The following is a 14,809-nucleotide window of genomic DNA, read 5'->3' on the forward strand; positions in this document are numbered from 1 at the left end:
TGGCTCTGGTCACAACAGAGCGACGCCCCGGAGGGGCAGAGCATCGCCCCCTGGTGGGCGTGCTGGGTGGATCCTGGTCGGGCGCATGCGGGAGTCTGACTGTCTCTCCCCGTTTCCAGCTTCAGAAAAATACAAAAAAAAAAAAAGAGAGAGAGAAGGTATAAAACAGTTGCCCCTTGGGAAGAACTTTTGAAGCCAGAGCCAGGAGAGCTCATAAACGTCATAGATTTATATGATTTTCAAAGTTTTGTGTTTATTTCTTGAATAATGTATTATTCAAATTTTATATAATCTATTCTGCTGCTTTTACGTTCCTTACAATTTCTCCTAGTGCAGGCATATTGCTGCACATGGTGTCATTCCTTAAACTTGAGGCAATTTGAAACATAATTTAGACTAAAAGTCATTTTTCTATTACCAGTGGATTTAATTAGTGCCATTCCATAGTTTAATAATTAGTAAACTGTTAAAAGTTTATTAGTTCCCGATGGTGAAATTGATATATTGCTACCATTTCTTAAAATTGTCCAAGGACTTTTAGAATCCTCTTGAGCAGGCTTTTCACTTTTTAGACGAAGAATCTGAGGTCTAGCATGGCTCAGGGACTTGCTCAGCTGATTAGTAGCATAGAGTAGGTTAATTTTCACTCAGTTTCTTCATTTTGACACCTAAAACTAAAGTCTTACCGATTCACACTATACCAGAAATCAGATTTTTTTTTATTTTATTTAATGAGGCAAGAGAGAGAAGGGGGGGGGAGGAACAGGAAACATAAACTCCCATATATGCCTTGACCAGGCAAGCCCAGTTTCAAACCCGAGACCTCAGCATTCCAGGTCAATGCTTTATCCAGTGCATCTCCACAAGTCAGAAAGACTTGTATTTTAATAAAAGGGACAGTACAAGAGCCATGTTTTAACACATAACCAGGTAATCTAGGTAGAATAGTTCATGAAATTCTTAAATAAGTCAATTTAGTTGCTCAAACTATGTTCTGTGAGTAAAATAAAAATTTTCTGGAGTACATTCAAGAAATACTGTACACACAGCATCTCCCTCTCAGAAAGTCACAGTGCACATTACCATGGAGGGATTTGGGAAGTTTCATAAAAAGCATTGTTTGATCCAGAATGCTCTCTTGGAGAATGTGTTTTGAAGAACACAACTTGGTTAAACGTGGTGTACAAGTCAGTATATATGTAACTTTTGTGAGCAAAAAATTGAAAACTGTATCTGCTACATTGTTAATGTTGAGGTACAGCTATATTTGATTCTTTATATGTCACAAAAATTTGGATTTTAATTTTATTTTGTTACATACAAAAGGCTTGTGCATCGTGATGACTGCTTGGATAGGACACTTTATCCTCTTCTTACCAAGAAGCATTGGTTATGGACCAGAAAATGTTTTGTTTGTAAAATGTACACAGCCAGGTAAGTGATTATCCATCTCTCTTTTTTTTTTTTTTTGAGAAGTATTAGTTTTCAATAGTGATTTTTGGTATTTCAGTTTTCTGTTTTGAATCTCAGGACTTATACTTGGGGGTGTAATAATATAAAGGGTGTTTTTATTTAGTAGAGAAGTCCTGCAGATGAGTTTAGTAGGTTATAACTGCATTTTTAAACAGTAAGTACTGTAAATGGTTATCATGTATAGTGCAAGTCCAGGTGTAGGTCAGACTAGTTTGGTTGATGCAATGCTCAGTGTCATCAGGGAACCATGTTTTTCTGCCACCTCTCTGCAGTTTACAAAGTCGGCTTCATTTATAGTTTCTCCTCAGTGGAATAGCAGCACAGCATCTGATATGTAATGAGGTCAAAATAGGGCTTTATAAAATTTCTGATTTATGTGATTCTGCATGTTTAGATTGTTTCTTTAACTGTGGATCAGTCCAAAAACATTCAGAGGAAAAGGGAAGAATTTAGTATCAACCTGTTTTCGGTTCCCCTGAAGAATGTGCTTTTCCAAATGATGAATAGGAGAACATGAATCAGTGTTATTAAATCAAAATGGAAATCAGAGAATATTAAATAAACATTTGATGAGATTCACAATTCAGATAAACTGAAAAATAGCATTTTCATCTGTGACTAGTAACATCTCCAGTAAAAAAAAATTTCAGCCTGGCTTGTGGTGGCATTGTGGATAGGGCACCAATCTGGAATGCTGAGGTTGCTGGTTCAAAACCCTGGGCTTGCCTGGTCAAGTCACATAAGCAGCAGTGAACAACTAAAGTGAAGCAACTATAAGTTGATACTTCTCGCTCCCCCTTATATAATCAATAAATAAAATCTATTTAAAAAAATTAAAATTTCAGTTGAATAATCTTACCCATATTTCCCATCAACATTTTTTCCTGAATTCTAAGTAAAACAGCTGAAGTTTGCAAATTAACCAGTATTACTTTATCAGAAAGAGAAATTAAGCAAAAGTATATCATATCTACAGCATCTTACTTGTTTTTCAAGATGGCCTATAAAAAGGAAATGATTATGTTCATATTGACCATTTTCAAATAGGTATGTCATGGTGTGGTCTGTGTAATACTTTCAATTATAGATTTGTATTCTTCTCAACTTACCGTTAAGCAGTCTTTCAGAGAAACAGCAGTGCTTGTTAGTTGCCCTTTTCCCTGTTGCATATCGATAGTGTACATATGTACAGAAAACTCCTGTGAAGAATTTTGCTTATGGATAAGATAGAAAGCAATAGTAGGAATGTTATATTTATATTTTACTACATAACTTACACATGAGAAAGTTGATTGTAATGGTATTTTGTTTTTGTTTTTTTACCACAGATGGGTGACGAACAATGACAGTTTTGCACCAGACGATCCATGTTTCTTTTGTGATGTTTGCTTCCGAATGCTCCACTATGATTCAGAAGGCAACAAACTGGGGGAATTTCTTGCTTATCCTTATGTTGATCCCGGAACCTTTAATTAATACCAACAACAAAAAGTGTACACTTTCTAGGAACAGGATCAGCCTGAAACTCTCAGCTAAAGTTACTCCTCCCTCAAAAGTTCAAATTACAGATTTCCTTACAAAGTAACTTGACTGTATTTAAATTCTTAGATATATTTTAGTATTTATTTAAACTATAGTTTTTATTCAGTGTGCCCATTTTTAAGTGTTTTATCTTCCTGAGTTGTAGGAGTGCTTTATATATTCTGAATACAAATCCTTTGTCAGATATATGTGTTCTGATTTCCTCCCAGTCTGTGACTTGCCTGGTTATTGTATCCTTACTGCTAACCACCACCAATCTCAATTAATGACACATCAAGTGGCAGGAAGTATTTTGAAAATTCTTTAAAGAACTGAATATACTGTATATATATATACCATGTGGTTTCCAAGGTAAAGATTTTTCAAATATCTAATAAAAATGAGGGAGAATAAAAATAGGTTATTTAATAAATACAATATTAATACCTATTGTGTAGTTTAATTTGACAATGGACTCTTGGAATGTTTGGTATGGTTAACATTTTAATGAGACTACACAAATAATGAATATAAAAAGATCTTGAGCACATACTCATAGCTTTACAATAGTAGCATTTAAATTGAAGCTTCGTCTTGACAACTTTCCGTGAATCACAACTGCTAAGCACTTCAAATGTACAGTTTAATAATTTTATGATTAGAGAAAAGAGTTCATGCATTATGATGACTAGGACATGGAAAATCAAGATCCTATGGATTAGCTTTTACTCACTTATTCTTGGGCAGTAATACCCAGTATTCTGTATGTAAAAACACAAGAGTTCTTCTGGGTCAGCTTTTTTCTTTTGGCCACTTACTATGACAATTCTATTTTTTCTCTTTTCTCATTCTGGGCCAAAGGGCAACTATAAATTTCAAGATCTAGATCAGGGAAAATTGTAGCTATTTTGAAATATTTTATGGAAACCTTTTTAGGGTGGAAAATTAAATTTGTCATTTGAAATTTCACTTTCTTCTAGGTTATATTTATAGATTCAACTGAATTCCATACTCCCTGGATGGGTAAGAACAGACATTTACCATATAAACTGATGATACTTATAAGCCTGTGTGCTTAAAAGGTTGACATTAAATGTTTTATGGACTTAATGCAACATGTCCAATTAAGTTGAATGGTGTGAAGACCACAAGCACCTGTTTCTGGTATGTCTAGCGATGTTCTTAGTCACTGATTCAGTCAGTACACCAGAGCAGCACTGTAAATAAACTAAGAGGTCCCAACATGGTTTATGTCATTGCCTAAATTTTTACTTTCATTCTTTCATTTATCAAGTGAGAGACGGAGAGGCAGAAACAGACTCCCACATGCGCCCCAACCAGGATCCACCAAGAAAGCCTACCATGCGATGCTCTGCCGGTCTGGATTGCTGCTCTTTTACTTGGCAACAAGACCTATTTTAGCACCTGAAGCAATGCAATGGAGTCACCATCCTCAGTGCCCACCCTTGCTTGAGCCATGAGTGTGGGAGGGGAAGAGCAAAAGAGAGGGAGGGAGAGAGAGAGAAAAACAGGAGGGATAGAGAAGCAGATGGTCGCTTCTCTTGTGTGCCCTGATTGGGAATTGAACCTGGTACATCCACATGCTGAGCTGACACTCAACCACTTAGCCAACCGGCCAGGGCCAATTTTATTCATTCTCATTATTTCATATTCTCACAACAAAAATTCCAGAAAGTGAATTATAACAGAGGCATTAATCCATGTGTGGTGCCTATGAATTTATTTTAGTGGAGAAAGAAGATTGTCAGTTGAAACAGTACTATTACTGAAATTCTTGTTTTATCATTTATTTAGAAGATTATCCTGCTGGTTCTTTAGATTAACTTTTTCACCAGCATTACAAAGGCTCAGGTATCTATTATCATTTCCTGGTAAAATCTAGAAGGCTAACCTAACCAGGTTACTTCCCAAATTTACCAATGTATTGTATATCAGTTACACAGGTCTCCCAACTTTAAATAGCTGCAAATTTCAATGTTAAACACAACATGACCTAAGTTACGTATGTTATATAATGAAGAAAAAGCAAATATGAAAATGTCATGAACTTGAATCAGTCAACATCGTCTGTATTTAGAAATGAGTTAAACATCTTTTTCAGGCTTCAGTACCTTTTAAGAGTAATTTAACCAAGGTTAGAACATTCACAGGTGAAATTTAAACACATTTCTGCCTATATAGCAGGTTCTTTTCTTGAGGTTTAATTATGGGTTTGCTGTTTCCAATAGATCATCTTTGGCCAGTGGGACAAAATAAGTTGTTAGTGAAGCCTTCAGAGCCCTGTAAAAAGCCTTTGCTCTTGTATAGGCCATCTCATCTTGACCTGCCATCTTCAACCAGGTAAGTGTGTGGATACACTACCATCAGTTTACTATCCTACTAAATGAAATCACCTGACATAGCAAATGTAAGGTTTAAGGTTCTCCAGTCAAGCTGTTGCCTGACTCAGATTCTCTGAATACTGCTTAAGTTTCTCCAGAACAGCCGAGAAAACCTTCAACAATTGATTCTGCCGAGTCATGCGTAACTTTTTAAAAAAGGGTTATCCAATGGTTAAAAAGTAGCAGTGAAAAAGAAAAGTAGCAATGAAAATAGAAGTTGTTTATACATATAAAAAATGTGGATTGGGGTCTAGCTCTTATTTAAAGTATCTCTTTAAGAGAAATGTCCGTTTGTAGAGCTTTGACCAAATATTCAACTTATATTGAGCCAATGCTCCTGAAAATTCTTGAAATTTGTTTGACTTTTTCTTAATAGTTCTGAGATTTTGTGAATTGTCAACAAAGAAAATTTCTTGAAATGAAGGTTAAGCTAGAGAAGGCAACTTTAAACATGTAAGTCAGAACTGGTTATATAGCAAGGGAAGTTGAACATTCTGATCTTTGGTAAGCTATGTCGCTCTGTAGGGCCTCGGAAAAAAAGGGAGAGTGAACCAAAAATAACATTTCCTTTTTATCATTTTGAGCTTTTTAATTTCCCTGTCTGTCCAAACACAATCTCTATGATGAAATTAAGAAATCACTCCCTGGGTAGCAACTCTAGAATTCCAACACAGTTTTGTAAATAGTGAAAGAAATACTTTACTAGTACAGTTTGATAGAAAAATTCTTTAATCAAAACAAGTTTACATGTTAACACCTATGGCTTAACTAGAGTAATCCAGATTTTAATTGTACTAAGGACCAAACAGATGTTAATACCAAGAGTTCCCTCAAAACACAGGGTCCTATGTTCCATTTTAAGACCTCTCATAATTAAAATTCCAATTATTGAAATAAATCAACTTTTCATCTGTGGATGAAAATAAATTATGAGAGGTCAAAAACATACAATGTATGCCACATGCAAGTGTGATACTTTGTCTACTGTCTCAGAGCAACTAATGTTTCCACTTTTTGCAGTCCTGTCACATGTATGATACAGAAATAAAAATTCCCTTCTAATGTAGCCATGTTTCCAAATAGGTTAGTTTTCTAATATAGTATTTTATGTTTATTTACTGCATAAGCATCATGGATCATTCTCCAATTAAAAAAATACTTAGTGACATTCTTTATGAGTGTGCCTTTAAAAATTCAGAAATATCTCAAAAATAAACTTTCATCATTTAGTTTTCACTTTCAGTTATTAGTGCCTGTAAAGGATTTTAGACTGCTGAACCTCGAGCCAGATTTATTCTTATAGACACCCATTTTCTGCTCTCTGCAGGAAGTCATGCGACTGAATTCTCAGCCACAAAATTAAATTGCCTTCTCAAGTTAACATGAATTTGGTACCTTGTAGAATTGTCAGGTCAATGTCAGCTGGTTATCTGGTTGTCATATAAAAAGGCATATAGACCGCACATTGTAACAAAGCAGCAGGATAATGTAGCACAATGTAGACTGAGATTAATTTTAGATAGAAGAAGGGAGTAATTATATAGAAGTAACTTCTACAAAAACCACAGTGAAAAGACAGTCTGGTAAAATCCAAGATTTGTAAAAACTATGCACAAAACCCACAGTATTTGGGAAAACAGTAAAGGTTTTATACAAGTAGCAGTTTTAAAAATGTAACTTTTTTCTACTATCAATTACACATTAACGTACACACACTAATTGAAAATATGCTACAACCAATGTCTGGAAAAGCAGTTCAATATTTCCTAAATGGAGTTCCCTCACATTTACTGTATACTGTAGCTGTTAATACTGCACAATTAAGCAATGTTTAATTACTTTTAAACAAAGGGATTCCCCCCCCCCTTAAAACAAGTTTTAAACATCAAAACCTATGCTTATAAAAATTTAAAACTTTCAGCAGTCTGTTTCAAATGGAAACCATTACAAACTTCTCAAATGTTCTTTATAGTCCAGGCATGTCAACCTAGTTATCTAGCGTAGAATCCTTCAGAGATATTTCGGCCTCTCTCTCGTCACTAGATGGCCTAAAAAAAAGTGGAGGGAAAAAGGTGTGACAATGGGGTTAGGGGAGTATTTTCCTCAGGAGAAAAAAAAAAAATTAAGTCTGCGTTATGTTTTTTAAATGACCAAAGATTTGGTTATTATTTTTGGTTGAAACTTTTATTCTACCATATTCTATCCATTCCCCCAAAATAAGAAGCTCAAAGCACAGTAAAACTCAGGGAAGCATCATGGCCCGGGCCTTCCCATCATTTCCACCTTTAAAATGAATTCTCTTTATAAAGAACATGAAAATGTTAGACCTGTGATACAAGCATTATAAAACTTAATAAAGAAAAGAGATGATACACACACAGACAATATCCCTGAATTTCAGAATTAGAAAGGATGGTTGATTCCAAGTCCTAATAATAGAGTGCAATAAACCAAGACTTGGAGAATTTTGGTTCCATATCCAGAGTGGATATCATAATACAAAATAGCCTGAGAGCCTGACCAGGTGGTGGCACAGTGGATAGAGCATTGGACTGGGATGCGGAGGACCCAGGTTCGAGACCCCGAGGTCGCCAGCTTGAGCGCGGGCTGGTTTGAGCAAAGCTTGCCAGCTTGGACCCAAGGTTGCTGGCTCGAATAAGGGGTTACTTGGTCTGCTTTAGCCCCACTGTGAAGGCACATATGAGAAAGCAATCAATGAACAACTAAGGTATCGCAACAAAAAACTGATGATTGATGCTTCTCATTTCTCTCTGTTCCTGTCTGTCTGTCCCTATCTACCCTTCTCTCTGTCTCTGTAAAAAAAAAAAAAAAAAAGCCTGAGATTCTAGATCTAATTTTTATTATCCTGTCACAATCAAGAAACTGTGAACATAAGTCATTATTAAAGATGCCTCAGTGAAATCAGCCCAAAGAAGAGTAATTATTTTTTAAAATGGATTCCTGCTAGCTAGCTCTGTTCCCATGAATACAGTGGCAAAATAATTGTAAATAAAAGTTCTTTTTATGACTTTGCATTTTTGATTTGCATCTCATTTCCTAAATTCAGGAACTGAGTGATCAAAATATTCCTTGTACAAATAACCTTGGAACAACAATGTGATTTAAAATTAAACACACATTACGACCCATTAAAACAAGTCCTCACTTTTTCTTACTGCTGGCCTCATCTTTGCTTTCTTCAGTGCTATCTCCATTATGTTGCAGCTGATGACTCTCTTGAGCATCAGATCCTCCATTTAGAGTCTTTGAACCTTTAGAAGGATTCCAATGAAAAGACTGTTAGAACTTCTAACACCTTAAGAATGTCCACTAAAGATGAAAATAAAAAAAATAAGAGACCCTGAAGTTTCTAATACTTAATATATTTTAGTTGTAATTTTTAGGGTAGCTGAGGCATACAATAAACAGGGTTGCTACATATATTTATGGGTATAGGAAGTAGATCATTAATCTGATTATTTCATTTGTTACTGTTATCAGGAACGAGTGTACAACTCTGGAGCATTATGACTCATTTTGTTTCTCAGAAATAAAAACAATGAATCAGTAAAATTTCATATATATCATTTTTGGTATTTTAGAACAAAAAATACTATTTCCTAATTAACATGATTTTGTTACTAAGTAAACAATGAGGGCTTCCCTATAAATCTTACTAACAAATTTCTAAGCACAACTATAAAACATTTCCTAATAAAAAGTACAACTCTATTTTGAATGTTAGTTTCTACATTAAACAGCTACTGCTACAACATTTAATAACAGAATTGGGGGAACTGATAGTGGTACTAATTCTGTTTTGAGAATCCATCACAGATTAACATCCTAAAATATTTATGGTTCTAATGGCATATCTTGAATTTGCTTTGAAGTCATCTTCAGGGGTGTCATAGAAAAACTTGATGGGTGTATAAGACAGCAATGGTCATTTACTGGTTAACTGCTGAAGCCTGCTGACGGGGGACATAAAAGTTCATTTCTTTCTACCTTTCAGTAGGTAAGAAATTTACCTTATTTAAATGAGAATAACTACTACTAGTAGTGCTGACCTTTGAACTACATGAGTTTGAACTGCAGTAATTCAGTAAATACTGTAAATATATTTTACATTTTTTAGTAACATTTTCTTTTCTCTGGCTTACTGTAGTATAAGAATATAGTATACAATACATATGCAAAATGTGTTAGTTGACTGTTATCAGTAAGGCATCCAGTCAACAGCAGGCTATTAGTAGTTAAGTTTTGGTGGGAGTCAAAATTATGTGGAGTTGATTGCAGAAAAGGTCTGCATCCCTAACCCCCACATTGTTCAAGAGTCAACTATAATAGTCAAAACAGAAGCTAAGGTTGAGTACGTTACTACATTCTGCTACTTTTTGTAATTTAATATAAGGTATTAATGAGACATATCAAAGCCATTTTTTTTAAAGTCCAAACAAGGAATTTATTACCACATACCTGTTTGTTCTTTTTCTAGCTTTTTGTTTGGCCCTTTCTTCCCTTGATCTTTGGTTTTATTTGCTTCCTCATGCTGTCTTTGTTCAGCAAGAGATTTATTCAGCACTTGTGTGATTACTGAGTCTCCTTCACCAACCAAAAACATGTTCTTAAATTTGTTATACAACATTGTAGACTTTTCCATAATAATCTGACTCACTTTGAATCGCCGTATCTGAGAAAACAAAATATGTACTCATGATTTTTTCCTGATTGATTTTTTAAAATGTTACTTTTTAATGAAGTGGTTTTGAGGAAATTTTAAAAATCTGCATGACTAAAGGTCACTTACTTTTTTCAGTGTTGTAATCATCTCTGTGTGTTTCTGAGCTTGTTGCATTGTGACCTGAAGTGAAGCTAGTTCATCCAAGGCCTCAATGCATCTGTTCACATCCTTCACAAAACAGTAATTTCATAACTGTTAATCAGCACAACCTTTATAATCTATTTCTAAAGATAAAAAAATTAAATAACAAGGCAGTACGAAATGACCAGCATTAATCCCTTTTATCTTAAATTTATACTTATAAAATCATGTGAGAAAATATGAAACTAGAAATAAAATCGTGAGAAAATATGAAACTAGAAAAGTAACTATTTTTAAATGATATTAAACACTTACAAGATTATCAATTTTGAGTGAATTTTTAATTTCAGCATGTATCCTTTGAAGTCGAGAATCCATTGATGTTTCTATAAATTAAAATGTGAAATAATAAATAGTTTTTCCAAAACCAGTATTTCTGTATAAGATAAGCAAAGTATAATGGAAAGATTTGGTGAATTTTTAAAAATGTTGTTAGTACTATCTGCCTACATCACTAAGAAGTTATCTGCCATTCTTTGTATTTGGTTTAGGAAAGCAACATTCATTATATAAGGAGAAAAAGTCATCTAGCTTCATGTCTCTAAAATAAGTAGTGTGCACCCAACAGACTCCTATTCTAGTCTTTAAACACTTGCTTCACCTTAAACAATTAACGAAAAACATAGAATCTCTAACTGAAAACCAGATTTGACAAAATGGGAAAACACTTTGCTTTTGCCAATGTTCTAAACATTTAACTTAACCAGATAATAAGCATTAAAATAATAAACATGACTCCTAGCAAGTTCACCTGATTTTAATTACAATACAATGTGTACTATATATAGAATCCATTAGATATTTGAAATAAGTTTACTTGTAGGATTTAAGAACATAAAATTACATATTTCAAAACCTACACTAAAAAATTGTGTGTATAACTTCCTTCCTATGTATAACTTTATACATGTTAGAAAGGGAAACAGCCTTGGCCTGGTATCTCAGAGCGTTGTCCAATACACCAAGGTTGTGAGTTTGATCCCCATTCAGTGCACATACAGGAATCAACCAATGGATGCACATGGATGAGTGGCACAACAAATCTCTCTCTCTCAAATCAATAAAAAATCTTTTTAAAAATTAAAGAAGGTGAAATAACTAACCTCGCTTCTTCTCCACTTTCTTAACTTCTGGCTTCTTTCCTTCATCTTTATTCTGCCTATCAAATGTTAACACAGATATTTGAAAACATTGGAACTTTCTGACTGATTACCACATGCTCACAATCCCTTATGTAAAAGTTAAAATCTTTTTCTTTAAAATAGTAAGTCAATAGCCTAGATCACAAGTAACTGACTATAATTCTGAGGCCTCTGCAATGCCATAGCATTAGTTAATGTAACTTGTAAAAACATGCTAAAATAATCTAACAATCTAGTTTTTCATTGGTATCACAGTCACCATGATGAATTTTTTCCCCAGCAAGAAATGGTGTACAAGACCAAGATAAGGGTGAGTGGACAAACAGGCCTTAGTGAGAAGAGAATGTCCGGATTTCATAAATTCTACATCACACTTACTTTAAAAAGTAACAAGTCATAAAATACTGATATAATTGTTTCCACATCTCCAAGGGGTAGATAGCTTGAGGGATTCGAAGTTCAACATTAAGAAGGCTGTTTAAAGATAATGCTATTTTATAAAAAAATTTCTGCCAATATATCAAACTTAAATGATACATTTACATTCCATTTCACAAATGAAAAGGTACCATGTTACTATACATAACCATTTAAAAATGAGTTATTAAGTTCTAGTACCTTGGCTTGGAGTTTGAGCCTTATTATAAACCAATTCAAATAGACAACAAAAAAATATCTAAAAATCAGGGTAGTTTTTTTTTAAAAAACTTTATTTTAAAATTTTGGTTACAGTTTCATTTTTGTTTTCTTAACAAGGCTACGTTTAATCTCTCAGGATTAAAAAAACAATTAAGATTCTAAAGAATTAGACAACAAAGGAATGTCAAGGGAAGGGCACAACTGCTCCATTCTCTGGGGTATAATAACTATTCCAGTTTAACACCTAACTGCAAAACAAAATTAATTTTTATATTTTCTAAATGAAATCATGTACAACCACCATCTTCTCATCTTATTCTAATTTTCATACACAAAGCTTCATTTTAAGCTTGGAAAAAAACTTGTGCCGACCTTAGTATGTAGTGTGTACCTTACAGGAAATTTAACAATCATAACACAGTAATAATGCCATTAATGAAGTCCTCAATTTAGAATCTGGAACATTCTTCCATCAAAGGGGGGGAGGGGGAAATTCAGTCCAATGAGTCTGTCTCAAGATCTTCATCTCTTGTTTGTTCCACTTGTATTTTCTTTTCAGTAACTGGATTAATGCTTTGAGCCCAAAATGAGATATATTTTTTATTACTGTAGATTACATGTTGTTTGGCTGGGAATACAATACAATAAACTTTATTTTGCATAATGCATTTCACACAAGCTGCATCTGAAATGCTTTACAGAGCAAAACTGTCCAAGTACAAAGTTTTGTAATAACAGGAGAAGGAAAGAAAACACAAATATTAGAATTTGAGAAAGTTACATTTGGAGGACATTCAAAAAGAAACTGAAATACATAAAGATAACTGGATTACTAAAGAAGGATTGGGCTAGATTTTTACTAAGCAATGGCTAATTTTGTATCTTAATTTGGAGAGCACAATAAAGTTAAAAATAAAAATGCAACAACTATTTAGTGAAAGAATTGAAAAGGACAGGAAGAAAAAAATATAATCACAGAAATGGTCAAAGTCTAAAAGAAATGGAGTAACATTTCTGAGCTTTAAACCAGTTTTTATTACTCCTAGTGCAGCTGAAATTGCTTATATATAGTCCAAACTAAGAAAGCATAGTAAAATACTAGACTTGTAAAGAAAGACTTTTCAGCTCACAAATTTATTAAAGAAAAAGTACAAAATTATTTAAGAATGCTCTAAAGAATTTCACTGCTTATCTGTCTTAGTGACCGAGAGGCTATGTTTTCACAAGCACCTCACTAAAACAGGGTTAGTCAGAATAATGCAAGATGCTGCTGCGTGAAGAAACTTCGTTTAGAAAAAGAACTCGGAAGTGATAGTCTAAAGATAACTAGGAAAACAAATGTAGCATATGAAGTCTAATCATCACTGCCATTGCTATTTTCCTTCCAATAAAATTATTTCATAGAATAAAGGGAAACGAAATTCACCATGTTAAGTATATACTGTCTTCAAGTATGAAAACTTAAAGAGAAATCGGCTTGAACTTGATTTATATTGTACACATCTAATGCAAACCCTGTTGGCCTTTAGGTCTATTGGTACAGGCTTTTTTTGGGTTTCCAACTGTGCTTTTGTTATTTTTGCTGGTCTTTTGAGGAAAGCCTGCAGATTTTATGACAAATAAGCATATTTCATACTACTCTTTTTAAAATACTATACAAATAAAAACAGTAGAGGATGAAGACATTTTCTACAAAGCCAATTAACAGTTAAATCTTATCTGCACTTCTGAGTTTAAATTAAAAATAATTCACAGGGTGATTACCCTCAGTGAATTTCATCCTCTTATTCAAAAGAATGAGGCCTAAGACATGATTATGGTCATATACTGAAGGATGGTTCTTATCATATGGGAAAAGTCACTTTAAAAGGCTTCTTAAGGTCTGGAAAATGAGATTCCGTTGTTTAAAAATGCCATGCTAGCTTTAAAAAGAAATCAAAATTTAGAATAAAAAATACTTACTGCTCAGTTTCCATTTGCTCCTCTTGCTTGCGCTTCCTGTCTGCTGCTTCTTTTTCGTGTTGACCCTTCAGCATATTCCTTCTATGAGCAGCCTGAAAGTTTCTTCCACCTTTTCTCTTCTGAGAAGTAGAAAGGATTTATTTCATCTCAGAATTACACTTGTTGCTAAATTTTTTTCCTTGATGATTCCAGAAATTAAAATCTATTTTTCTGCACTGCAGAAAATCTATTTTTTGCTTCTATACTATGATTTTTAACTTCAGTACCTATTTACTGACAACTATACCATTCAACCTATCCAATTTAAATTTTTGGCTTCTAAAGTATTAAGTAATCATATAAAAATAAGTGATCTATACAACCTGGGACCTGGGTCTACAGATCTATAAGGATACACACAGAGAGGGAGAGAGAAAGGGAGAAAAGGATGCATAGCTTAAATGGAATCCCTGAACAACTATGACATCCAAATAAAGAACCACTGAAAAAAGGTAGAGAGTGGGCCTGGAATGGTAAGAATATCACTAGGGCAAATAATAAAAAATCTGTATGTAAATGTACCTCCTTTACATCTATTTTCACTGGCCACAGCCCATTTGGCATTCGGTAATCCCTATTTCCCCAGCTCTTCTACATAGGTGGTGTTACTACAAACAGATCATGTATCATAGAAATGTATGTTCAAAAAGTATTATGATTCTACTCATCAGTGTCACCCCAATAAATTTTTTAAAAATCTGTAATGTCTAATATCCACATCATGATTTTTGTAAAGGTACAATAAA

At 33.9% G+C, this 14,809-nt stretch overlaps 2 protein-coding genes across 7 annotated transcripts in view; one reads left to right on the forward strand and one right to left on the reverse strand.

Annotated features, from left to right (window-relative positions):
• The window catches only part of SNAPC3 (small nuclear RNA activating complex polypeptide 3), a 55,003-nt gene extending 51,563 nt beyond the window's left edge, over positions 1 to 3,440 (forward strand). The window contains exons 8-9 of the mRNA XM_066257292.1: positions 1,327 to 1,434; positions 2,802 to 3,440. Coding sequence (XP_066113389.1) covers positions 1,327 to 1,434; positions 2,802 to 2,949 — 256 coding nt within the window. The 3' untranslated portion in view covers positions 2,950 to 3,440. The remainder of the gene's footprint in view (positions 1 to 1,326; positions 1,435 to 2,801) is intronic.
• Positions 3,441 to 6,281: 2,841 nt separating this feature from the next.
• The window catches only part of PSIP1 (PC4 and SRSF1 interacting protein 1), a 40,570-nt gene continuing 32,042 nt past the window's right edge, over positions 6,282 to 14,809 (reverse strand). For 2 of the 6 annotated variants that reach the window (XM_066257287.1, XM_066257286.1), the window contains exons 10-16: positions 14,025 to 14,143; positions 11,385 to 11,440; positions 10,537 to 10,607; positions 10,207 to 10,308; positions 9,876 to 10,089; positions 8,563 to 8,668; positions 6,282 to 7,444 (exon numbers count right to left, since the gene is read on the reverse strand). In XM_066257287.1, coding sequence (XP_066113384.1) covers positions 7,384 to 7,444; positions 8,563 to 8,668; positions 9,876 to 10,089; positions 10,207 to 10,308; positions 10,537 to 10,607; positions 11,385 to 11,440; positions 14,025 to 14,143 — 729 coding nt within the window. In that variant the 3' untranslated portion in view covers positions 6,282 to 7,383. Of the gene's footprint in view, positions 7,445 to 8,562; positions 8,669 to 9,875; positions 10,090 to 10,203; positions 10,309 to 10,536; positions 10,608 to 11,384; positions 11,441 to 12,112; positions 12,771 to 14,024; positions 14,144 to 14,809 lie in introns of those variants that run through there. The other 4 variants (XM_066257289.1, XM_066257288.1, XM_066257290.1 and 1 more) reach the window with 4 other exon arrangements.

This window comes from Saccopteryx bilineata, chromosome 2, assembly GCF_036850765.1.
Source record: "Saccopteryx bilineata isolate mSacBil1 chromosome 2, mSacBil1_pri_phased_curated, whole genome shotgun sequence".
Lineage (NCBI taxonomy): Eukaryota > Metazoa > Chordata > Mammalia > Chiroptera > Emballonuridae > Saccopteryx > Saccopteryx bilineata.